This window comes from Oryctolagus cuniculus, chromosome 20 (assembly GCF_051225735.1).
Source record: "Oryctolagus cuniculus isolate XC-2025 breed Fujian yellow rabbit chromosome 20, ASM5122573v1, whole genome shotgun sequence".
Taxonomy (NCBI): Eukaryota; Metazoa; Chordata; class Mammalia; order Lagomorpha; family Leporidae; genus Oryctolagus; species Oryctolagus cuniculus.
This window is the reverse complement of record NC_142886.1, coordinates 40840775-40866015: the sequence shown is the minus strand read 5'-3', so window position 1 is coordinate 40866015 and position 25241 is coordinate 40840775. Positions and strand designations below refer to the sequence as shown.

General features: G+C 59.0%; 1 protein-coding gene across 16 annotated transcripts in view; it reads left to right on the top strand.

The window, feature by feature from the left end:
• Positions 1-301: 301 nt before the first annotated feature.
• Positions 302-25241, top strand: part of TTC7B (tetratricopeptide repeat domain 7B) — a 245535-nt gene continuing 220595 nt past the window's right edge. For 4 of the 16 annotated variants that reach the window (XM_051826144.3, XM_051826143.3, XM_070065536.2 and 1 more), the window contains exons 1-3: positions 404-664; positions 20160-20314; positions 24841-25009. In XM_051826144.3, the coding sequence (XP_051682104.1) occupies positions 544-664; positions 20160-20314; positions 24841-25009 (445 nt within the window). In that variant the 5' untranslated portion in view covers positions 404-543. Of the gene's footprint in view, positions 665-4232; positions 4587-20159; positions 20315-24840; positions 25010-25241 lie in introns of those variants that run through there. The other 12 variants (XM_089322087.1, XM_089322085.1, XM_089322083.1 and 9 more) reach the window with 8 other exon arrangements.

Genomic DNA, 25241 nt, shown 5'->3' with positions numbered 1-25241 from the left:
CCCGGGCCCGGAGCGATACCAGGACAACCCGGGGCGGCAGCACTGGCCCAGGGAGGCCCCGGCCCCGCACCGCAGCACACCGGTCCCGAGCCCACTCGTGTCTCCCGGCAGGGGACCTTCCCCGGGGCGCTGCCCTTGTGCGTGGCCTTTATTCCCGAAGGCCCGCCGCGCTCCGCGCCCGCACCCCGCCGGACCCTTCCTCACGTCCTCTGCCGCCCCAGCTGCCCTATTCCCCTCGCCCCGGCCCCCGCCCCGGCCCCGGCCCCGGCCCGCGCTGCCGCTCCGGCCCTGGCCGGCAGGGGCCGCTCCTCGCGGCGCCCGGGGCCCCGCCGCGCCCGCCGCCGCCGCCGCCGCCGCCTCCCGCCTCCCCGCCCCTTCCCCGGCCGGCGCTCCCGTTACGCCGCGGAGCCGGGAGCCCGAGCCCGAGCCCGCGGCGGCAGCGGGAGGCGGCGAGGGGGCGCCCCGGCGGCGGCGGCGGCGGCGGCGGGGCCTGCGGGGCCTGCGGGGCCTGCAGGCGGGCGGGCCGGGCCCGGCCAGGCCGCGATGGCGACCAAGAAGGCGGGCTCGCGGCTGGAGACGGAGATCGAGCGCTGCCGCTCCGAGTGCCAATGGGAGCGGATCCCCGAGCTCGTCAAGCAGCTGTCGGCCAAGCTCATCGCCAACGGTACGCGCCGGGCGGCCGCCTGGGCGGCTGGGGGCGCCGCGGCCTCCGCCCGCCGCGGGCAGGGCCCGAGGCGCGGGGCGCCGGCAGGGGCGCGGCCGGGCCACGGGGGCGCCGCGGCCCGGGGGATGTGCGCGGGGCGGGGGTCCTGGGCAGTCCGGTGTCCCGGGAGTCCGGCGTGTGGGGCCCCCGGGGGCCCAGGGGTTGTGCCCGCGTCTGGGCTGGGACTTGCAGGGCGGGCTCCTGTGGAGTCCCGGGTGCAGGGGCTCACGGTGTCAGCTGCAGCGCAGGGCCCCCAGGTGCTCTGGGGCTGGCCTTGGGCTTCTGAGAAGTTGGAGGTGCTGTGCTGTAGGAGCGCCGGCAGGACATGGGCGCCAGTGAGTGGAGGGAGTCCAGAGGCCGTGCGCGGTGTGCCCGGGCGTCAGGGTGTCTATATGGAGATGTTGAACAGAGACCCCTGGGCAATAGGGTTTGTAAACAGAGTGGACAAGGGGTCCCGGGGGAAGCTCCAGCGGGGGGTGTGTGGGAAAGCAGGTTGGGGTTCAGGTGTCCTGGGGTTCAGGTTGCACACCTGGAGAGGCCAAGTTGAGAATCCAGGGGAAGCAGAGTCAAACGGGAGGGTATGGTGCAGAGAGCTGGGAGCGTGGTTGAAGAATGCTGGACTTGGAGTTGGGTAATGGGGGGCCTGGGGCCTGCAGGTGCCTCTGAGCAGGAGTCTGGAGTTGGTCCATGACCCTGTTGACTGAATTGGTTCTTGCACCCAATCGAATCAAAATTGCATCCACAATCCCATTCCAGAGCACAGCTCCACGTGGCCTTATTTGTTTTGGAAGCAAGTACCGTTAATATTTGCTTGTCTTTTAGTACCCGCCAAAACCGCAGCCACCAGTAGACGGGTGGGAAGACTGAGGGCTTGTCCTGTGTCACCCCTGGCTTCCCTGGGGCCTGGCTGAGCACATGCTGGCTGAACAAGTGAATGAATGGGTGCCACTGCCCATTCAAGCAAGGACTCCAACTCTGTTTTTAACCTTCTCGCTGCACACTACCCAGAAATGGAGAAGGATGCGTGCGCGTCTTCTGTGGTGGTAGTGCCTCGGAATAGGAACTTGGTTCTCGGTACTCCCCGCTGTGGTACTTGCTTGGGGCAGGTGTTTCTTGGCCGTGATGGTGCTGGGGCGTGGAGGAGGCTCAGCCCCTGGCTGGCTCAGCTTGGTGGGAAGTGTCGGCTCCTCTCAGTTAAGCCAGCATCTGAGGGAGGGGTGCTCAGTGCCCTGGGCCCCCAGAGGCAGCCTGCCCTGCCCACCCACCCCCGTCAGGTTCCTTGGCTCGTGTTCTTGATTCTCACCTGCAGCCTTTTCTCTCTCTCCTTGGAGTCGGATGGCCCTGGGTTTACTCTGTTGCTTCCCAGCTGTGTGGGCATAGTGATGCCTTCTGTGTGGGCTGATGCGAGGATCTGATGGGCTCATTTGTGAGGCTCCTGTCTTTTCTCTTCCAAGTCCACTTGTTTCCTTCTCTCTGCTCATTCAAACAACCCATGTTTACACGCCCACCTGTGCCAGCCGCAGTAAGTGGGGAACAGCACTGACCAAGCCCTTGCCCGCGTGCCCTTACCCTCCTCTGAGAAGGAGACAGAGGAGAAGCAGATAGGAAATAAACAGCACACCTCCAGACACTGGACAGGGATTCAACAATTCAGAGGGTCAATGTGATGAGAAGAAAGGGGTCTCGGGTCGCAGTAGACCCTGGCAGGAGAGGCAGCTGGGCTCTTGGCGGCCTGGGCCTGCCTCGCTCACCGTCACAGCTCCTGCAGGGCCCAGCTCTCCTCCCATGGACTGCTTCCTGTGACCTAGGCTCATGCAGTCATGAGCGGGCCTGGGGGGCGTGAGGTGTGCAGGGCACTGTGGCTCCTGGGTCTGTGTGCAGGTTTGGTTTTGGGAAACTCCAGATCTCATGCCATATAAAGTTTTGTCCCGAAGACCCACATGCTGAGCAGCAGCCGCGTATGACAAAAGGTCACCCAGGCTTGAGAAGGTCGAAGAGATTGCTCAGGAAGATAAAAAAAAAGCAAAGGAGGCCAGCGCCGCGGCTCACTAGGCTAATCCTCCACCTTGCGCCGCCGGCACACCGGGTTCTAGTCCCGGTCGGGGCGCCGGATTCTGTCCTTGCTGCCCCTCTTCCAGGCCAGCTCTCTGCTGTGGCCAGGGAGTGCAGTGGAGGATGGCCCAAGTACTTGGGCCCTGCACCCCATGGAAGACCAGGAGAAGCACCTGGCTCCTGCCATCGGATCAGCACGGTGCGCCGGCCGCGGCGGCCATTGGAGGGTGAACCAACGGCAAAGGAAGACCTTTCTCTCTGTCTCTCTCTCTCACTGTCCACTCTGCCTGTCAAAAAAAAAAAAAAAAAAAAAGGCAAAGGAAAAGATAAATGAAAACCCAGAGAAAACCCAGAATTATTATGGCCCTCTGTGGGGGTTCAGAGACGTGTTTGAAGATGCTTCCTCCCCTTTCTTTGGCTGGTGGGAGCTGGTGGTGGGACATCGCCCTGGCTTTGGGGACACTGGTTCCCCTTAGGCCTCGTGGCTGCACCAGCACGGGGCAGACCTGCTTGGAGAGAGGAAAGCCAGTGAGCGCATGTTTGTCACACTGACAGCTGCTCTGAAGGCTGCCTCGGGCAGGAGGAGCGCAGTCTTTAAAGCTGCCCGGGGTCTGGTCCCCGGCTCCGCCACTTCTCGACTTTGTGACTTTGGCTCCATCATTTGCCTCAGTTTCCTCCTTTTAGGATGGGATTGTAAGACTTACCTGTGGGGGTTGTTGTGAGGGCTAAAGGAGCTAGTGTCGCCCAGGGCTGGCCACGGAGCCTGACATCCCAGTAGGCAGGCCATGCGTTTATTATTCATTGCACAACTATTTAGTACCTGCTGTATGCTTGCTGTTTAGACACTGGGGCTATTCCTGTGCATGCAACAGACGGAAGCAACACAAATTTCTGTCGTGTTGAAGCCCACACTCCAGGGGAGAGAAAGGTGGGGAGACAGACAGGAAGCCAAGACCTTGAATGGAACGCACGGGCTGTCCTGTGGCGGTGAGGGCTCTCAGAAGAATACGGAGGCGAAGGGGAGGGGGCTGCGGTGGGGGCACAGGGACTTCTAGTTTGCACCAGGTGGTCCAGGAAGGCCACACGCAGAGGGCAGCACCTGAGCTAAGATGCAGGAGACAGACGTGTGTTCCGGCAGGGAACTGGATCTGGGCGGTCTCGTAGGCCAGGGTGCAGGCTTTGGCTTTCCTCAGAGCGAGCTGGGGGCCACGGGAGGGCTGTGAGCAGAGGAGTCGCTGGTTCTGAGCCGCTGCTTGCAGAGGGCCTCCGTGCCCAGCAGCCGGAGCCCCCTGTGGGAAGGCGGCTGGCGGCCCTTCCTCTCTGCCCGGCCCCTGGGATACCCAGTGGTTTGAACGCTTTCCCAGAGGAGAAGGAAGTAAAGAGCAACCAAGTTGAAGACAGGACCCAGAAGTCCGTCTCCTGCCTCATCCCCCCCGCCCCCACTGTTACCATTTTAATCACCCGTCTCAAAAACCAGGTGGCGTGAGTGCCAGCCCTGCGCCAGGCCCTGACGAGTCCCAGCAAGAGGGCAGCATCGTGTCGCCCGCCCTCCCTCCCTGAAGCGCGTCCAGGCCAGCAGCGTGGACACCAGCGAGAACGTGAGACACTGTGAACTCTCGGCCCAGAGAGGGGGCAGAGGGCATATGGTGGCTGCTGCTGGCTCCACGCCGCCCTGGCCCCTGGGAGCACAGCGCCAGCTGTCCCCTCTGCCCGAATGTCACCCTCCAGCCCGAGTGGCGATCGTTTGACACTGCTGTGTGTGATCACGCGGATACCGGGACCTTATCCGTAGCCGGCTCGGCGACCTCTCAGAACCCACCCTTCCTCACGGGTAAGAGAGGGCCCAGAATCCGTGTGCCTTCAGTGTGGCTGGGCAGTCCGTGGGTGACATATGCAACCTCTGCACATGGGAGCTACAGGGGGCCTTCTAGAGTGTGTGGGAAAATGGAATTAAAACATTAATTTTGGTGCAGGTTTTTCCTAACCTGCATTTTCCAGGACCTTTGGCATTGCCCTTGAACAGGTATCATTTCTGCAGCTGTCTCCGTGTAACCCCCGGGCATGGTGGGCGGAGTCCGGGTGCCACCCTGGCTGGGCAAGAAGGGAGTGGGAGGCCTGGAAAGGACACAGCACAGCTGGTGCCTGGTCCAGACTCCCTGTGTAGGTCAGTGTCCGAAGCGGGCATTTCGAGGTCTGTGCCACACAACCTCCCTTCCGAGGCGTGCGGGCCTCTCCTGCTCTCCCCCTGGCTGCCGACCCTCTCAGGGAGCTCAGAACTCTTGGGCAGCGAATGGCGGTTTCTGCTTCAAGGGACCATGGTCCATCCGACTCAGGTCTGGAGCCATCTGAGTTGTTTCTTAGCGATGGGTCGGTGAGGAGATGGTGGCTCAAACAGGCCATCGGGGCAAAGCTGCTTACTGAATGTGTCTGGGCCGCAAGGTGGGAGAGAGGCCGCAGTCCTTGTTGTTGGAAGCAGGGCGGGTTTGGCATGGTGGCTTCCCCTTCTGGGGCGGGACTGCTCGTGCCTTTGCAGTCTGCCCCGAGCGGTGACATGTCGGTGGTGCGTGAGGGTCCTCTGTGGAAGCAAGGCCTGGGTTCTGCCGTGGGTTCCCCTGTGAGGTGAGGAGGTGGCTTGTTGGTTGGCTCTGGCTTCTTGGCCCCTTCTTGGGGCACGCAGACCCCAGGGAGTCAAACTGCTCCAAAAAGTGGGGAGGACACCCGTGGGACCCCGGTCACCTCCATCCTGGCCTTCCTGGGTCGCACCTTGGGGGAAGGCCATGTGTCCTACTCTTTGGATTCAAAAGGGTCATTCATTCCGTTGAACTGAGCACCGCGGTCAGGGCAAAGGACGTTGACTTCCGAGAGCTGCAGGCGGGGGGCAGGACTGCCTGGCCGCCCGCTGGCCTCAGGCTCTTCTTGCCCGGGGCAGCCTGTCCAGCACACGTTCCCTCCCCCAGAGAGCCGGGCCTCCTGGACCCTCCTACGCTCCTGCTGTCTCCCTCCCAGCCTTGCTCTCGCTGCCTGATCAAAACCTTACCCGTCTGCCAAGGTCTGCCTCAAGTCCTGCCCGCCGTCCCTGCGTCCCTCGGTCACAAGACAATGCACGGGTTCAGGACCACTGGGGGCCCCAGAGGATGCTGTCGGGGCCCCGCGGGAAACAGAGTGGGCGCGCTTCGACCTCTGAGGGTTTCCTCTGAAATAAGGTCCAATATAGTGAAGATAACAACCGAAGGCAAGAAGCCTCAGAAACCCATCGGACGGCGGGGCTTCCCGGAAGCCCCCAGCCAGCGAGTGGCAGAAGCCTGCAGAAGAACTGGGTGCGGAGCTGCTGGTGCTGAGGGTGAGGGCCACTTGGCCTTGCGGAGCCCGGCGGTGACGTGGCGGCACGCACGCAGAATGCGTTCTCTGCGGTGTGCCCCGGGGCGGTGCGGTTGTCAGCCTGTGGGACACTCGCGGCGCGCCCGGGGCCACCAGCGGCTCCGCATCGGCGGGGACCGTGCACCGGCAGTAGCCCTGCACCACCTCAGCCCAGCAAGTGAGCGACAGCAGAGCTCTGGGCTTCCGAAATGTCAGATGAAGCATCAGAAACCCCGAGAGCGGCGCCCAGCCCGTCGGGAGGACGTCGGGGCCAAGCGAGGAGGAGAACCAGACTCTGACGGTGGAAGCGCGTGGGCGCCGCCGGCCGCCTGGCCTGCGCCCCGGCCCGCCCCGCCGGCGATCCTAGCAGCCCAGGGGGCCTGGGGGAGCACTCCCGAGAAGCAGCCTCCCTCCAGCCCCGCGTGTGCCCTTCCCGCCGAGGCGCCCCCGGCCCCCGTGATCCTAGCAGCCCAGGGGGCCTGGGGGAGCACTCCCAAGAAGCAGCCTCCCTCCAGCCCCACGTGTGCCCTTGGGCCTGCGGGGTCACGGGAGATGGGAGCCGGCGCCAGCCAGAGGCTCCCTGGGTGGAGTCGCCACGGCCCTCCTCACGCCAGCGCGTGCTGCGCCATCTTTCCCGAGCGCCACACAGCCCAGGCCTGGCCCGCCCTCAGCGGCTCCGCTTGCCGCGTGCTCCCCGGAGGGCGGAAGCCCCTGGTCATTCGCTGGTCTGTGATTGGCTGGGCCTGAGCATGTGACTTCGTTGTGCCCAATGAGACATCGAGGGCGTTTGCGCTGTGATGGGCGTTGGCAGTCATGTCCCTGGCCCAAAGGGAGCAAGGGGCTTTCTTCTCTTCCGGGAACTTGTTTTGTTGACGTCGAGTGACCATGCGAGCCCCTGGCCCTCCGGTAGGCCGGGCCGTGGAGGGAGGCAGGCCCAGGCCCCGGGTGGCGTCGTTGAGCAGCCCTTCCTGGACTTCCTGTTCTGTGAGAAGGCGTCGGCCGCGCCGCTCCGGTTGTCGCCGGCTGCTGCCGGTCCTACAGCACCCCCCGGGCCAGCTTGACACTGGGCACCCAGGAACGGCCTCTGCTGGGGTTCCCATCAGCCTCGTGTGGGTGGGCCCTGCCCTGCTGGGTGGCCTTGTGTGTGGCAGGTGGTGGAGGACTGCGAGCCTTGGACGTGGGTGTCAGCGGTGTTTCCCAGCTGGGCAGCCCAGGCATAGTCGGGGGTGCTCGGAGACCTGTCAGAACCATCCCCCCAGCCCTCGAGTCGGGACTGTGTAGACGGCCCTAGGACGCGGCGCTGCCACCCTCAGGGTCTGTCTGTAGTGTGTCGGTGGCGAAGGTGCCGGAACTGGGCAGAGCAGACCGGTTGGGTTTTCGGAGGGCTGGGATCTGGATCCTCATGCACGTGCCCTCCTGTGGCCTTGGGCGTGTTCCTGACTGCAGGAGGTGAGGGAGAGCAGCACTGTTCCCGGGGCTTCCGTGAGCCAGGTTCCGGGCGGGGCTTCCCTGTGGCCCCAGTTCATCCTCACGGGGGTCCTGATCCTCACGCAGAACGAGTAGACCGAGGCTCGGAGGTGTGACCCGAGCTGGGGTCCAGCAGCCCATTTCTGACTGGCAACGTTGTTCTAGCGCACTTGTGTTTTCCTACGCTGGTGGCATCAGAGCTTCGCTGAGATGGCCTCTCAGGTTCCAGGTCGTGAGCCCCGCTCCCTGAGGCCCTGCCGCAGCAGTGGGCCTGGGGCTCTGCATTCCTAGGAAGCCCCAGGTGCTGGCTGCGATGAGGGGCCATGACACACTTTGAGTAGCGCTGAACTGTGGGTTCCTGGACCCAAGGCCTGGAAGTCTGCATTTTCACCTGAGCTGTCTGTCGGTGCCCTGAGCTGTCAGCCTGTCGTGAGCACCCCCTGTGTTTTAGCAAAGGGGAGAGGAAGCCTGGTGCAGGAGAGAGCCACGGGCTATGCTCGGTCAGGCCTGATTCAGATCCTGGTTCCGGCTCTTCCTGCTTGCTGGCCTTGGTAACTGTGGGGTCTCCAGCCTCTCCCTTCATCCCAGTGGTGGTTTTGAGGAGAGGATGAGGTAATGCAGTTTTACACCAGCATCATCTGACTGCAGCCCTGGCCGAGTATCTGGTGTGGAAGCAGCAGGACGGAAGGGTCCAGATGCGTGCTTCTTTGTTTAAGAAAAGAAAAGAGGTTTAGTTTGAAAGGCAGAGTTAGAGAGGGAGAGACAGACAGAGCCTCCATCCACTGGTCCTCTACCCAAATGACTGCAATGGCCAGGACTGGGCCAGGATGAAGCCAGGAGCCTGGAGCTCCATCCAGGTCTTCCACATGGGTGACAGGGTGCCAGTTACCTGGGCCATCTTCCACTGCTTTCCCAGGCGCGTTAGCAGGGGGCCGGGACGTGAGCCCTCGCTCATGTGAGATGCTGGCATTGCAGGTGGCTTAACCTGCTTCTTTACGGAGAGCATCCAGGGCAGGAAGGAGTGTGACAAGAACCGCAGTTGCAGGCATGGACGGGGGCGGGGTGGGGAGGGTGCTTTTCTTGTGTGGAATCAGCATTGTGGTGTTAGCCAGGCTACAGAACTGGGGCTGGAGCCTACATCTGAGGACTCCACGGCCCCCACTTGCAGCCGTCCATTGGGCACTTGGGAGCGGACATGGGATGTGGGGGTGCCGCGTGTGTAACGGGGCAGCAGAGCTGAATGTGACGGCTGCTGCCAGCTCCCAAGGCTGGGGCTTGGCTGTGTTCTAAGTTTGTATAGTATGCAGTCGGCGCTCGACCAATGAGTAAAGACCAGCTTGGCCCCTGCCCGTGAGCGACGTACTTGGAGTATTTACTCACAGACACTTTCTGATTTCCGACTGTGTGCAAGCCCCCGTCCCGAGTGAGCTCGGCTCCAGCACAGCGTGGAGAGACTTGGACTTAGAGGATGAGGGCTGTGGAGGCCCCGGGAAGGAGTGTCCACCTGCCACCCGGCCCCACCCCCAAGACTGCTGGGAAAGTGATTCTCTGAGACACTTGGCAGCTGGCCCAGGCCCTGTGGAACCCCCCTTCCTGCCTCTGTCCCACCGCACTCACAACCGGGTCGAGTCTCCTTCCTGCCTGCAGCTGCACTTGGAGAAATCCTGCCTCCCTTGAAGCTCCTGGGCCCCGTCTCTGACCTCGCTTGCTCCTGACCTCCTCGGAGTCGCCGTGGGGTGGCCCCACCATGGTCCCTGTCTCCCAGCAGACCCTGCCCCTTGCAGACAAGGCCCGGGCTGGGCTTGGCTCTCCAGGAGGTGCCTGCTGCTCCGTGTGGGTGGGGTGGGTGTTGAACTTGTCTGCGGAGCTGGCTTCCTGAGAGAGCGTTTCTACGGCTTCTGGGCTGGCCTGATAACACCCCCTGCCCCTGTGGTCACTTCCTGCCCTGTTGAGCTCTGGGGACAGGCAACCAGCTCTGAGATAATGACTTTCACAGCACCCTTGCTGTCCTCACTGTGGGTTCTCTGGGAGGTGTGTGTGTGAGCCCAGCGCACGTGCCCATTCAGCCAGCGTCACAGAAGCGCGGTCTTTGTCCCTGCGTTTTCCTCTCCCATCCTGTCCTTCCAGCTTCTGCGCTGTGTGTGGACGTAGGGAGGGACTTTGGCATGAAGCCTGGACTCCAACAACCAAGATCTTCCGTAGATGGTTTCTGCCAACTGCTCTTGGGTTCCTTAATCTTTGACTTTTGCCATCTTTGCTTTTCAGTCAAGAGGTCCAAGTAGCCAGGCATCCATATAGGGCCACAGTTGAAACAAGGACAGTCAGGGAAGCAGGGAGGACCCCGCGGGAGCCCTGAGTAGGGCTTGGAAGGCCTGGTGCTCGTGGCCGGCCTGGCCTGGGCCACCCTGTTCCAGCCGAGTCTTGTGAGACCAGGGCTCTTGGGTGGGCCCAGGCCATGAAAGGGAGGCATGATTGACTGGTTGTCCAAGCGCAGGGGCAGAGCATGAACGTGAGAGGGCTCGGATGGAGATGGGAGCTGGGATGGTGGGATTTGACCTTCAACACGCTGTGTGTGTGTGTGTCGGGGGGGAGGTGGCAGGGTGACGCTCTGAAACAGGCAGGGGCAGCCAAGCCTGTGTGCCCCTGTCTCATGGGCCCGCTGCTTAGCAGAGCCCGGCCTTGGTCCCCACCCCGCTGCTGGGGTGGCCCGCCTCTGCCGACACGCACCGCTGATGGCCTGAGGGCCCCGGCACTCCTCAGTGGGCCAGCGTCCTGCTTCCCAGCGAACAAGCCACAAGCTCTTTTCTCCTCTTCCTCTGGCGGCCACCCGTCCGTGACCTTGCCGTATGCTTCATGGAGGACAGACAGCGCCTGGGAAGCTCGTTGCTGCCCGGAGTCTGCCCGCTTTCCGTGCTGCTTGGGAGTGAGGCTCCTTCCCGGCCAGCAGCCCCTCGCCTTCGCTCTGAAGCCCTGTGTCCTCACCTCCTCAGGCCGTTCTCTCCTGGGCGCTGGCCCTGCTGGACTGCCCTGCTGAAAGCTCCGTGGCCCCGTGTGGTCTCAGTACCGCCTGGCTCTCCGTGCCTTTTCACAGCAGGCCAGCTCCCACGGGGCCTGGCTCCTGACACCACTCCGCCAAGGTCACCTTGGTGTTGCCAAATCCTGTGGCTGTGTTGGTGCTCTTATCTCACTTGATGTTCCGGCTGCTTTTAGCCTACTTGGCCCCTCCCTCTTCCCGGAAACGCTCCCTAATCCCCGTGTCAGTAACCTTCATGGTCCTGGTTTCTTTCTCAGGGCCTTCTTGTTCCACAGCCCGGGCTGGGCCAGGCCAAAGTCGGGAGCCCACGGCTCCACCAGGGTCCCACGGTCTCCACCGGCTCTGCTCTGGACCTGAGTTCTTGCTTGGATATTACCCGTCCTCTCACCCTGAGCTGGGTTTTATTCCTCCTCACCCCATCACTGGCCTACGGTACCAGTACCCACTCTATTGTGCAGTAATCTAAGATCTAGGATATGCCTTCAGTTCCTCTCCTTATCCATCGTGTGTTAGTTTTCTGTGGCTGTTGCAACAAATGATCACCCATTTTCTGGCTCAGAACACACCTGTATTCTCTGAGAGATCTGGAGGCTGGGAATCACATGTGGACCTCCCTGGGCTAAAGCCAGGTGTCAGCAGGGCTTGGGACAAGTCTGTCTCTCATCTGTTCCAGGTTCTCACAGCTGCCCGTGTTGCCTGGCTTGAACTCTCTTTTCTTTCTTCGAAGCCAGAGGTTTAACCTCCTCTGGTCTCCCCACGTCTCCTCCTCTGACCCTGACCCTCTGCTGCCCTCTTCTAAGAACCCAGAGGGGCCCACCCAGCTAATCCAGGATAATCGAGATCCTTCCCGTTCATCGCATCTGCAAAGTCCCCTTTACCGTGCAAGGTGCGTGTTCACAGGTCCAGAGGTCAAGGCGTGCACGATTTGGGGCCGTCTCTCAGCCAGTCTTGCTGATTTTATTTCACACCGTGACCTCGCTCAGCCAGTTCCGCCCTTCCAGCACCGTTTCTCACCTTGCCTGTGTCCACGTCGCAGCCACCTGTCGCCTGACTGCTGCAGCCACCTGTAACCACTTCTGTCCTTGCCTCTGCTCCTCCCCACCTGCGTCTGTTTTCCACACAGAACAGAGGGAGCTTTGGAACTTAAATCAGAGCATGTCATCCCCGTTTACAAACCCCGTTTACGAAGTCTGCTGGTTGCACTTAGAACACACGGCAGGCCCTCAGCAGGCTGCCCACGGCTGCTCCTCTGTCCTGGCCACCCGGCCTTGCCGCACTGAGGGCATGCCAACTTCCCCTGCAGGCCATTCCCCGAGCCCTTCCCTCTCCTGGACTCCCCTCTCAGATCTTTGGCTGATTTTGTCTCCTCCTTCCTCTCAGTCGCTCTGTCCCTGGACAGTCTCTCTCGGATCTAACTCCTGTGCCAGCCCGTGTTCGTCCTCTGCACGTCTGAGCGCTGTCTGTTTCATCTGCCTGCCTCGTCCAGATTGTGAGCTCCTTGCAGGCGGAGGCCTCTTCTACGCGCCTTTTGCTGGCAGGTGCCAAACAAATGCTGGTGATGTGTTAGTGTGCACAGTGTTTGAGCAGCATGGTTAGCTCAGCCCAGGGAGCTGGAGGAAGGCGCTCCTGGCTGACCTGAGGTTGTCTTTGAGGATGCCTGGGATTTGGGCAGGAGAGAGGAGGGAGGCACAGCATGTCCAGCACCCTCGAGTGGACAGATGGCCAAGGCCTTGCAGGACACTGAGGACCCAGAGCACGCGCGTGCAAGAGGCTGGTGGCCCAGGGAGAGCGGGAGGTGATCCCTTGGGAGTGACGCTGTTCGTAGCACTCCCTCCCTGGGCCCTGAGATGCTGGGTGAGGCTTGGAGCTCCTCTGGGTGGCCAGGCCGGACCCCTGAGATTCAGAGTGCAGCAGCACGGCGTGGGCATCTTTCTTGTTAGATTAACTGGCTGATGTTCCGTGTAGGTAATAGATGTCGACGGTAGCAAAAGTCAGATAAGCAGAAGGGCAGCAGATGCTCTTTGACTTGGGAGGGGCTACGTCCTGATAAATGGACAGTATCTGAGGTTGAAGTGCGTTGAATACTCCTAACATGCTGATCATCATAGCTGGGCCTCGCCTGCCTCACACCTGCCCAGACATTTCTCTTAGCCTACAGTTGGGCAAAGTCACCTAACACAATGCCTACTTTACATATGGTGACTTGTGATGGCGAAGACCTGCCATACCCAGCCTCGTAAGAGAGCACCATACCGTGTGGTGCTGGCCTGGAAAAAGTTCAGGCTAATTTGAAGTATGGTTTCTATTCAGTAAGCACTACTTTTATTTATTTGAAAGGCAGAGTTTTAGAGAGGCAGAAGCAGAGAGAAAGAGAAAGATCTTCATCTACTAGTTCACTCCTCAGATGGCCACAGTGGCTGGAGCTGTGCTGATCTGAAGCCAGGAGCCAGGAGCTTCTTCTGGGTCTCCCATGTGGGTGTAGGGACCCAAGGACTTTGACCATCCTCTACTGCTTTCCCAGACCATAGTAGAGAGCTGGATCAGAAGTGGAGCAGCTAGGACTTGAACTGGCACTCATATGGGATGCCAGCACTGCAGGTGGTGGCTTTACCCACCATGCCACAGCACCAGCCCCAAACATTACTTTTATAGCATTGTGAAGTCTAAAGCATCGTAAGTTGAGAACCACTATTTCTATAGAGAAAAATACTCCTTCCTATATTGTCTGCATGTCCCTTGCTCCCTTCCACAGAAACACCCAATCTTAGGAATTTCTTTTTTTTTTTTTTTTTTTCGACAGGCAGAGTGGACAGTGAGAGAGAGAGACAGAGTGAACGGTCTTCCTTTGCCGTTGGTTCACTCCCCAATGGCCACTGCTGGATCTTTTTTGAAATATTCTCTTTGTATAGTTGTAAGAAAGTATGTTGTCTTTTAGATATGATTTCTTTTCCTTATTTATTTGAGAGGCAGAGGAGGAGGAGGAGGAGGAGAGAGAGAGAGAGAGAGAATGCTCCCATCTGCTGTTTCACTCTCCAAGTGCCTGCAATAGCTGGGACTCAGTGGGTTGAAGCCTTGAGCTGGGAACTCGATCCAGGTCTCCATATGGGTGGTAGGGACCTAACTACCTGAGTCATCGCCTGCTGCTTCCCAGAATCTGCCGGAGTCAGGAGCCAGGAACTGAACCCATGCACTCTGATGTAAGCATCCTAGCAGTTTCCTAATCTCTAGGCCAAATGCCCTCCCCTGTTACTGTTTTCATGCCCAGAAATGACATATGATATACCTTCTTTTGTATCTTGAATTTACTGGTTATTACTGTGTAATAAACTATCCCAAACCTTAGTGCCTTAAATAGCCATTGTTATAAGGTTTATTTTATTTTATTTATCTGAAAGAGTTAGAGAGAGAGGTAGAGAGAGAGAGAGAGAGAGAGAGGTCTTCCATCTGCTGGTTCACTCCCCAGATGCCTCCAATGGCTGGAGCTGAGCCGATCCGAAGCCAGGAGCCAAAAGCTTCTTCCAGTCTTCCCTGTGAGTGCAGGGTCCCAAGCACTTGGGCCATCCTCTGCTGCTTCCCCAGGTCACAGCAGAGAGCTGGATCGGAAGTGGAGCAGCCAGGACTCGAACCAGCACCCATATGGGATGCCAGCACTGCAGGTGGCGGTTTTACCTACTATGCCACAGTTTTATTTATTTATTTACACGGCCCCAAGATTTATTTATTTATTTGAAAGCCTAAGTTACACAGAGAGAGGGAGAGAGAGACAAGACTTCCATATGTTGGTTCACCCCCCAGATGGCCACAATGGTTGGGACTGGTCTAGGCCAAAGCCAGGAGCCAGGTGCTTCACCCAGGTCTCCCACAGGGATTGCAGGGGTCCAAACATTTTGGCTATCTTCTGCTGCTTTTCCCTGGCCATGAGCAGGGATCTGGGTTGAAAGTGGAGCAACTGGAACACAAAGCAGCACCCATATGGGATGCCGGCTGCACCAGAGGCGGCAGCATTAGCTACTACGCCACAGCGCTGGCCCCTGATTTATTTATTTGAATAGCAATGAGAGAGCGAAAGCGAGAGAGGTCTTCAGTCTACTGATTCGCTCCCCAGATGCCCATAACAGCCAGGGCTAGGCCAGTCTGCAGCTAGGAGCCAGGAACTCCATCCTGATCTCCCATGTGGGCAGCAGGAGCCCACTTGGGCCATTATCTGCTGTCTCCTGGGTATTAGAAGAGAGCTGAATTGGAACTGCAGAGTAGCCAGAACTTGAACTAGGCACTCTGATGCGGATGCAGGCGTTCCAGGCTGCAGCTTAGCCTGATGTGCCCTAGTGCCTGCTTCCAAATCCTGCCTTCTGCTGTTTGTGACTCTGGGCTTGCTGGGGCTTGCTGATGCATCTGTGGCTAGCCGTGGGCCATGGGGTCACCTCGGCAGGCCTCTCTGACTGAGCTCTGCTGCACGCATGTAGCCTTCCAGAGGGTTGGCCGGGCTTGGTCCAGGCTGGCCCAGGCATGTCTCACAGTGCTCACAGGCAAGCAAAGGGGAAAAGTGGTGAGAAGCCCCTTTCAAAGCCTCTGTGTCCATCAGGGTGGCTACTGCCCTGTTGGCCAGAGCAGGTGCTGTGGCTCAGTCCAGGGTGTGTGCGAGAGGCCATGAAGTGGGCGGACTGTGGAAGCAGGAAGACATGGCCGGCTGCCATGGCGTTGTGTTGAGCCCTGTTCCCTGTGTTGTTTTCAGTGAGAGCGTGGTCTCCCAGAGCATGGCGGATGCGGATGTCATTCATCCAACAGGTCCTCTGTCAAGGACACCCAGCGTGGTTTTCCACCCTGTGCTGTTGCCAGTCGGGCTGTATGTGCCTACAAACTGGTCCCCAAGAGTGCCTGTGTCTCTGGGCTCAGTCCCTACAGCCGCCATCTGTGGGGCAGGTGGGACACATGGTACAGTGTATGAGTTGTTTTACGGATAGTGCTCACCTGGTCCCACAGACCCTGCTCACACCCCATGGCAGTGTGCTTTCCTGTCGCCATTCTGCAGGGGCAGGGCTGGGCCGCAGTTCCTTGTGAGGGTTTGGTTACCTGGGACGGACAAGAAGCCCAGTCAACAAGGAAGTAGAGTCCACGTGAGACCGAAGGAAATGGAGAACATGGCTGGCTGTGCCGCGGGACTGAGGGTGTGGAAGAACCAGCTCTCGCTTGAACAGGGCTTTGTTTTCTCCTTGGACACCAGTCACGGCGGCCAGGGCTTGAACAGGAGCAGGCTGAGCAGGCAGCAAGGGCGGACGCAGGAGGGGCTGAGACTAACACGGTATCAGGTTCTCCCTAGAAACCCCGGGAACAGAGGAAGAGCGAAGAAACCCTGTGTTTTCTCTTTGCCATCTGATCACATCTCTGCCTGTCAGCTGCTTATCCTGCAAGGAAGAAATGGAGGAAGGGGCAGCACTGCCACAGGCCACAGCCACAGCCCTGCCTTCCCTGGGGGCGTCAGGGAGGCCCAGTGGGGCCAGTTCCCCGTCCCCTTCCCCCTCGTGGTGAGGGCTCTTACGAGCGAGCGGTCTGTTTGGCTTCGGGCTGAATCTCTTTATAGGTCACTGGGGGAACTGGTTCCTGCAGCCTCATTTAACACTGCCCCCCAAATCCTGCCAAATGCCAGTGGGAAAGGGGAAACCAGCCCAGGTTACCCTAGCCCTCCTCACTGCGGTCCCCCAAGCATCCCAACACCTGGAGCAGGAAGGGAACTGCGAAACCACCTGTGCAGCCCTGAGCAGAGGCAGCAGGGTTGAGGGCTCGGCCGGGGTCACACTGCTGACTGACAGGGAAGTGGGGCCCTGCTTGTCGCTCCCCCTCTTCGTGGAGGAGCAACACAAGACCCTGCGCTGTTCTTTCGTCTGCTCGGCCCTCCCCGGGTTTGCTGCTGGTTCTTCCCGGGTTGGCTACTATCCCTTCCACCTCCGTGGAAGGGCAGTTCCCCCTGGCCGCATTCCCCACTTCCGCAGGGGAGCGGCACTCCGCCGGCCGGGTCTCTCGGGGGCTGCACGGGTGTTCCTTCAGCTAGATGTTCCCCATAGATGTTCCTGGTGCATGCCGTCTCTCTCCTCCTTTATAGTCCTCCTCCGCCAATCCCAACTCGGCTGCCCACACGCCGAGTACGCTGCTCTCCTCCAATCAGGAGCAAGTCCTAGAGTTTATTGGTTGAACTGGAGGCAGCTGTGCGGAAGCTGTTTACTTCTCTCCCAGCGCCATATTGTGGGAGAGCAGATGCATAGAATAAGTCTTAATTCCAGTAACTCAGTCCAGTCCGGGCTGCTCCCCACACTGCTGAATGCTGTTGTCCAGATGCTTTGTGCCTGGAGGGCAGTGGAGACAAAGAAGGGCGACTGCATGGGTTCAAATCCCAGCTCCAGGACAAATAGGCTCTGTGCCCTTTGGCATGTGGCTTCCTCTCTTGTGGCTGCTTCCCTGTCTGCGGGGTGGAGATTCATATTCCCAGCATCACATTGCTGCTTGCGGATTCTCCAAGTCACGGGAGCTGCTTCGCGCCGCCTGGCGCTTAGGAGGTGCCCATGTGCCTAGGCGGCTGGACTTGATGAGCATTGCACGGCGTCTGTCTCCCCCTACTAAGTGCAGGCCTGAGCACAGGGCTCACGTCCCACAGCACTTCCTGGCCCTGCAGGATCCCACATCACCTGGTAGCCAGCTTTTCCTGAGTGGAGTGGAGCCCCGCAGGAGGGTTTATTTTTGGCTCATGGTGTGGAGGCTCACAGCCCGGGGCTGGGCACTGGCATCTGAGGCAGGTGGAACGTGTGGGGGAGGGTCAGGTGCGCGCCTGGGAGCAATGGAGCTTGGCCAAACTCTGCTTAAATGACCACTCTTGTGAGAAATGCCTTCCCCGGGCATGGCTGCAATGACCTAAAGACCTCCCACTGGACCCACCTCCCAGATGCCGTGATTGGACAGCTCTGCTCTTAGTTCATCAGCCACTCAAGTTACTCCATTAACCATTGACACAAGGCTTTGGGCTTTAAGCACGTCCGTCAAAGCATAGAGATGACTGTTCTGGGCGATGGCAGATCCCAGCAAGTGCAGGAAAATAACTGCAGCACAGCTGCTGTTTTTCGGTACCTGCTTCATGCTGTGTACATGACACACTTGTACACTGTCTCTAATCCTTGCATTGGCCGGGTGAGGAGGCAGGTTCAGAGAGGGTTAGCATGTTGCTGGCTGCCACGCAGCTGCAGGCAAGGGGGCTGGGATCAAGCCCAGGGCTCTTCCCTCCACGTGGGGCTTCCAGGGCTTCTTGACTCTGCAAGCCTCGTGCCCAGCCCCACACTGCAGGCCTGCTGTCCCACCTGCAGCTGTGGGACAGCAGCTGTGCGCCGCTGTGCCTGGCGAGGGTGGACACACTCAGATCTCGGTCTTCGGTGCACAGAATTCTGCTGCAAGGCCTCAGTGCAGGAGTGGGATGGGGCCACTCCAAGGGCAGTTGTGGGGCTCCCCTGTCTGTCACCCAGTTCTCAGGACCCACTGTCCTCTCCTGCTGTTGCCCAGTGCCCTGGAAGCTGTTCTTTCCCACAATTCACCCTGCTGTGTGCCTGTTTCAGATGGGAGGATAAATTCGGCCCCTGCCGAAAATTCTTTGATCCATCTGGAATTAATTTTCTTATGTCCCTTGGGGACCCGTTTCCTTCCTGCCTCACTGTCGTGGTGTGTACCTGGATCTGTTATTAGGCACTGAAAGCTGGTTAGGTGACAGCTGTTCCTTTTCTGGCTCATGGCTTCCGGATTGGGACCCCCTGGGGTCCCGAGTAAGTGCCAGACCACCCAGAGGCCCCCATCACTGGTGAGGGGCCTTGCAGCCTCTGTGTGGTTTCTCTGACGTGAGCCCTCCCAGCCAGGAATTCACCTTTTATGATGGGGAGCCGAAAAGACGTAATTTGCTTGGGAGATTACACTGGATCCTAGGGGTTTTTCAGAATTTCAGATAAGCGTTTTGAAGCCAGCATGCTGTTTCCAGTCAGACCGTGAGCCGCCTGTGCAGAGGAGCCAGCGGCTGATCCTTGCCCGCCTGGCCAGGAGCTCCCTGCCCGTCCCTGCTTCCTCTCCCAGCACTGCCTGGCTCGCTCCTAACAGCCCTCTTAGAGTTCCTCCAATAGGCTGGGCCTTGTCATGGCTTTGCACACTCTGCTCCTCCTGCCTGGAATGCCTGTCCCCCCATTTCGGAACTTGGGAATCCTGCTCCCCAGGAAGAACACGAGTGTCAGGGACAGCCAGCAGACTGTGGCCCAGGCAGCCACACGCCTGAATCTGGAGGCTCTGTCGTGGACTTCGCTCACCATTTACTGGCCAGGCACTGTGCTCGGCCTGGGGTTCAGAGATGGACGGCACACGGGTTCCTCCTTCAGGCCTCAGCCTTCTGTGCCTGGACAGCTAGGGGAGGTTTGGGCCAGGGCTGGGCCGGGAGCCAGGAACTCACTCCAGGTCTCCCTTGTGAGTGGCAGAAACCTGATCATTCGAGTCATTATCTGCTGCCTCCCAGGTTTCGTGTCATCAGGAAGCTGAAGTCAGGAGCTGGAGCTGGGTGCCAAACCCAGGCACTCTAACGTGGGACGTGGCATCTTCACCGCTGGGCCTGGGCTCTGAGAGGAGACCATGGTGCCTGGAAGCCCCTCCCGATTTTTGATACGTTGCTCTTTTCACATTGTGTTGGTTGCTAGTGTCCACGTCCTGTTCCGTGACCGTAATTGCCACAGGCATGTCGCCTTCTGTTTATCCATGAGTGCCTGGTGTCCGGCAGGCCTTTGCCCACCGGCCTTCGCTCATGGCTCCTGCAGGGCTCTCTTGGTGCGCTGGCTCTCCTGTGCACGATGGGCTCCTGTTTCTGGGAGGTTCCGCACGGCGCCCTGCTCCCTGACTGCCACGTTGGCTGCTTCTATGTTCGGGGCTTGCACTCTGGGTCCCCGGGCACCCTGGGCATCGTTGCATCATCTCCTGGCACTGATGCCGCCACGGGCCCACCTGGTTTTCTTCCCATCTCGCAGGAGATTGGCTTTTTCTTCTCGGGCACCTAAAGAATTCTTGCGTCCAGTAACTTGGCTCCTCCCGGGACTCCAGGGCTCCTCTTGGGAGAGTATTTGAGGCTTCTCTGAGCACAAGGCAGGAGCACTGCAGGGACCGGGAGATGTCCCCTTCGGGGCTGACCGATCCTAGAACGTGGAAGAGGCTCTCTGGCCAGCTCTGGGCCGTTGGTGAGCCTAGCCTGCCACCCAGAACGTCAGCAGGTCCCGCTGAATGCATCATAAGGCAGCCCTGCTTTTTCCTGCTGACCTGCCATCTCCATGTGAATACTATTCATCTTTCTGGATCCAGTGAGTGCTGAGCCAACACCCACCGTGTGCATTTCTTCTCATGATCAGAATTCACGCCCAGACGGTGCCCACTTAGATCCTGTCTAAGGTTGTGAAGTTCCGAGGGGGCCTTGCTGGGGGCCTGGGGCCTCGGGGCTCCGGCACACAGACCCCTGTGTGTGCCACTGAGCGCCTCGCTTTGTGTTCACAGATGACATGGCCGAGCTCCTCCTCGGGGAGTCGAAGCTGGAGCAGTTCCTGAAGGAGCACCCTCTGCGGCAGGGGGCCAGCCCCCGGGGCCCCCGGCCGCAGCTGACCGAGGTCCGCAAGCATCTGACCGCTGCCCTGGACCGAGGGAACCTCAAGGTACCCGTGGGCCTCTGGGTCGGGGGAGGGGGCAGATGGTGGGGGGATGCTGGCCTCCCCTCCTCCGGGCTGGGTGTGGGCGGGAAGGAGGCCCGGGGACCGAACGGGCAGTGTTTGGGGCACCATGAAGTGCCCTCTGAGAAGCAGGCCAGCCCCCGAGCTGCCCATGTGTCCCCCGAGGCTGGCTCACCACCACGAGGCTCTCTCTGATGCATTGTCCTGCATGACGGCGCTGACCTCCCCACGTCTTGAAATCAACTTTCACGTAGGGCCCGGAGCTCAGTGGGGCTCCGGCAGAGACAGGCCTGTCGGGGAGAGGGCAGCACACAGCTCCCTGCCCAAGCCGTGTGCGTGTGACGGCCCCTCGGGCCCAGAGCTCTGTGAGCTCTTGTACTGGTGCCCCAGCGTGGGCAGGAACCAGGAGCTAAGCTCTACCCAAGCAAGGACCCCCTTCCTGGCCCCCGTCTACATGCTGTGCTCTCTGGTCTCCATTAACACTCAGGTTTCTGTCCCTGCTCACGTATCTTTCCTCCTTTGTCTCTCTGAAGCCTCTACACCCACTTCTGCTTTGCACAAGGGCCTCCTTTGCCTGCCCCGCCCCCTCACCCACTTAAGTCAGGTTTGCTGGCTCCGGACACCTCCCCACCCTGAGGTCCTGCTTTGCTGGTCTCTCTGCAGGCAGTGCACTCAGCCCCGGCCTGCTCATCCTGTAGGGCCCTTTGCATCCCAAGACGTGTTTTCCACAAGGACACGAGTGTTCCATGAACGTCAAAGCTCTGACGTCTTTTTCCTTTTAACCTGGACAATTTCTGCTTCGCTTTTCTCCTCTTCTGGTCTCAGAATCCTTCTTCGGCCTTTACTGTTGTGTCTGTGTGCATTTCTGTGCTTTCCCTTTCTCCTCTGCATTGGGAACTTGGGCCTGTGAGGGGCTGCCTGCCTCTGGGAGGCTCCCTGGACCCCTGCCCCACCGCAGCCCAGGGCTTGGGCCACAGGTGGTTCGTCGACCTGTCTTCATGTCTGCCAGTTGTGAAGCCGCTGGCTTCTGGAAACCCTGACCCAGCTGCCTTCCAGTGATCTGTGTGTGTCTGCACTGGCCCAGCGCTGGCTGGGAGGCGGCCAAGTGTCCCTGCGCCGCGAGCAGGGTGGCCTGCTGTCTTCAGGATTTGCTGCTGCGTGTGGGCCTTGACACCCTGTGCTCCACTCTCCTTGCTCGGTCTCTTTCTGAAGCCCGCACCGCACACGGGCTCGAAGCTGGGGAACAGTTGTCCCCACATCCACGGGTGCTGCAGGGTTGGGGTGGGGGCGGGCGGGCAGCCGGCACACGGGGCTTACGGTGATGGCTGCGGGGTTCACCTGTCCTCCAGGAGGTGTGCGGTGTGACTGGGTCTCGCTCATCCCTTTCCCACGTGTGAGCCCGTTTATTGTACCGGATGCTGGTAGCTTTTTGCTCCGCCCCCTCTACAGCCCGGTGTGGCAGAAAGAACGCTGGAGTTCAGGCGTCCACCGGTGAAGCCATGTGAGCTGGGAAGCTGCTCAGCCTCCCAGGCTTCACGCTTCCTGTGTGCTTAGCTCGAAGCTGATTCGGGCAGTTTTTTCAAAAGTGAGCAGCGCTAGCGGCTAGCGGCGGGTCGTTTACTGCTGCCTTACTGGTTCTGCCTGGAGAGCCCCCCGCCCTTGCCGTTTTTCCCGCCTCGTGCACAGTCGCCCGCTGTGGCGTGGGGTGTGCCCCGCTGGCACCAGTGCTTGAGGAACTTCCTCTCTCCTGGCACCTGAGTCCCGTGCGTTTCAGCTGGGCTGGGGCTGGAAGAGCAGAGCCAGAGCAAGAAGTCTGACTGAGAGCGCCCCGGTCCGGGTCAGATCCCTGCTTCTGAGTGAAGGCAAGAAAACCCTGCGTGAGCACGGCGGCCGCTGGCAGGCTGGAGCCCTGCTCGCGCCTCAGGCAGCTGAGTGACCTCGGCCGCACAACACCAGGGCGGCTCACCAGCGGGGCTCGCCGTGTCTCCCCTGTGCCTCTAGGCTGGCAATTTTCTTCAAGCTTACTTTCCACCTGGCCCTTCAGTTTGCTTTGTTTAAAGATTTTTTTCTTATGCTAAAACATACATAAAATTTAACATTATAATCATTTAAAATGTCATTTATTTTTTATGATTTCTCTTTTTTGCTTATTTGAAAGGCAGAGCAGCAGAGAGAGAGGGAGAGGGAGAGGGAGAGGGAGAGGGAGAGGGAGAGGGAGAGGGAGAGGGAGAGGGAGAGGGAGAGGGAGATGTCTTCCATCTGGTTTACCACCCAAAGGCATGCAATAGCTAGGGCTGGGCCAGGCTGAAACCAAGAACCTCGAACTCCATCCAGGTCTCCCATGTGGATAGCAGGAGCAGAAGCTCTTGGGCTGTTATCAGCTGTCTTTCCAGGCACATTAGCAGGGAGCTGGATTGGATGTGGAGCACCAGGACTCTAACTGGTACTTTGATTTGGGATGCCAGTGTTGTAAGGGGTGGTTTACCCTTGCAACACAACACTGGCCCTTGACCTTTCCTTCCTTCCTCCCTCCCTTCCTTCTTTCCTTCCTTCCTTCCTTCATTGATATTTGAATGAGAAGGAAAGATCAACAGAGACATCCCTTTTGCTGGTTCACTCCTCAAATGTCTGGTTATGCCAGGCTGAAGTCAGGAGCCAGGAACTCGATCTGGGGCTCCTACGTGAATGACAGGGACCCAGCCTTTTGAGGCATCACTCTGCTTCCGAGAGTGCACATAAGCAAGAAGCTGGACTCAGACTGGGGTTGGGACTCGAACTCACACACTCCAGGATGGCAGGTGCACCCTGAGCAGCGTCTTAACCGCTACACCAAGTGACTGCACACTCAGCGATTTCCGAGTGTCCCGCTCTGTGGCACCAGGTGCATTCCTCGTGCTGTGCAGCTGTCACCACCATCCCTGTCCAGAAAGTTGGTGTCTTCCCCGTCTGAACCTCCCCATGCACTGCCTCCGCTCATTTTGCCTTGAATCTCCTGGGAAACCTTCCCAAAATTCCCAGGCCTGGCCTGGCCTCCCCTGGTGGAGGCCCTCTGTGGTGGGCGCTTCCCCCAACCCCATAGCTTTTTTTCTGTCCTCTTAAGTCTGCTCCGATTTGTCTGTCCACAAATGTAATTTTAATTCTTGCAAATGGACCTCTGCCTTGGGCCACTAACAAACCCCTTTTGCTTTCTTCAGCTCCTTTTGTCTGTCCTGCTGCCCTGCCCAGTTCCACCTGTTGTCCCTGCCCCTTTGCAAGAAGTGCCCCGAAGCTGACCCCTGGGGAAACAGCTGCCCGCCTGTGAGAGCTGTGGTTTACACACAGCACAGCTCCGCGGTGTGCTTCTGCAGAGTGAGAAACCCAGCCTGCGACAGCCTGGGGTCCGAGGAGAAGCAAAATGAGTGGCCTCCTCTGTGCCCAGCTGACGAGGGGGGGAGAGGGAAGGGCGGAGATGGGCCTGTCGGGATGAGAGCATTGGAGCCATGACGGCCTCAGCCTCCCGGAGGGCTGGATCTGTGACCTCAGCTCCCCAAGTTTGCATGTCTCTGGAAAGAAAACAAGTCCTGATTTTTGCACCATTTGGCAAGTGTTTACTTGGATTATTTGGGCTATAGTCCAGGGCCAGGACTCCTGTGCTGTGGACAGAACCCGCCAGGGTGTCCAGGCAGCTTCCTTTGTGAGACAGGCGCACCTGTGTTTTCACTAGGAATCGGTCCTTCTGTCCTGGGCCCAGCCCAGCCCACAGCACCAGGGGAAGCCGTGGGGTTTGTGGGTTTTTTTTTTTTTCCACATCAGCTTTTTGGAATATCCTTTACCCAGAATGCTTCGGGCCAGAAGTGTTTTTGATTTATGTTTTTCTGATTTTGGAACATTTGCATAGGCCTTGCTGGTCAGGCACCTTTAATCCGAAAATCTAAAATCCAAACGCTCCAGTGCTGAACAACTTTTGGGTTTTGGAGCATGTTGGATTTCAGGTTTCAGATCAAGGACGCCCAGTCTGTATAATGCACATAACGTACAATTTACCCAGCTAAAGTAGGTGATTCAGTGGTTTTTTAATATATTCACAATTGTGTAATCATCACCAATTCTAGAGCATTTTTATCACCCCAGAAAGAAATCCTGTAACTGTTAGTAGTCACGGCCTGTTCTTCTAGTTCCCCAGACCTAGGCAAACTCTTGTCTTTTTTTGTGGCTAAATAGGGTGGACCACTCTGGATATCTCATATAAATGGAGTCTAGTAGTATGTGACCTTTTGTGATCGGCTTTTTCACTTGGCGTAATGTTTTTGGGTTCATGCACATGGGGTCTCTATATTTATTATGACCGAGTGGTATTCCACGTGGTAGCTGGCCCACATGTTGCTGTGTGCAGGGGCCATGGCCCTCTCCAGCTGTAGTGAACAGTGCTGTGTGAACAGCCATGTTTGGGTGTCTGTCCAGGGTGCTGGGGGCTTCACAGCGGGGCCCACGCCAGGGTAGGAAGACATTTGTGTCTCTGTTTTTCCTTCTAGTCAGAATTCCTACAAGAATCCAGTCTGATCATGGCCAAGCTGAATTACGTGGAAGGCGATTATAAGGAAGCCCTGAACATTTACGCACAAGTGGGCCTGGATGACCTGCCGCTCACGGCGGCGCCTCCGTACCGGCTGCGGGTGATCGCTGAGGCCTACGCTACCAAAGGTGAGGCCTTGCCTTCCCCTGCCTCGTCCTGCTCTGTGGAGCCAGCTGGGCCCTGGAGCCTCCTGTGGGTCCCCGTGGCCCTGGCTAGGGATGGACTCGGCAGCCGCCAGCACTGTGCGCCCTGGGTCACGGTAAGCCCACAGCCTGGTGCTTCTCAGAGCCTCAGTCCTTCGTTACCTGGAAGGAAACGCGTGGTGGTAAAGGTTCTTCCTAGCTATCGTGTGACATAAGA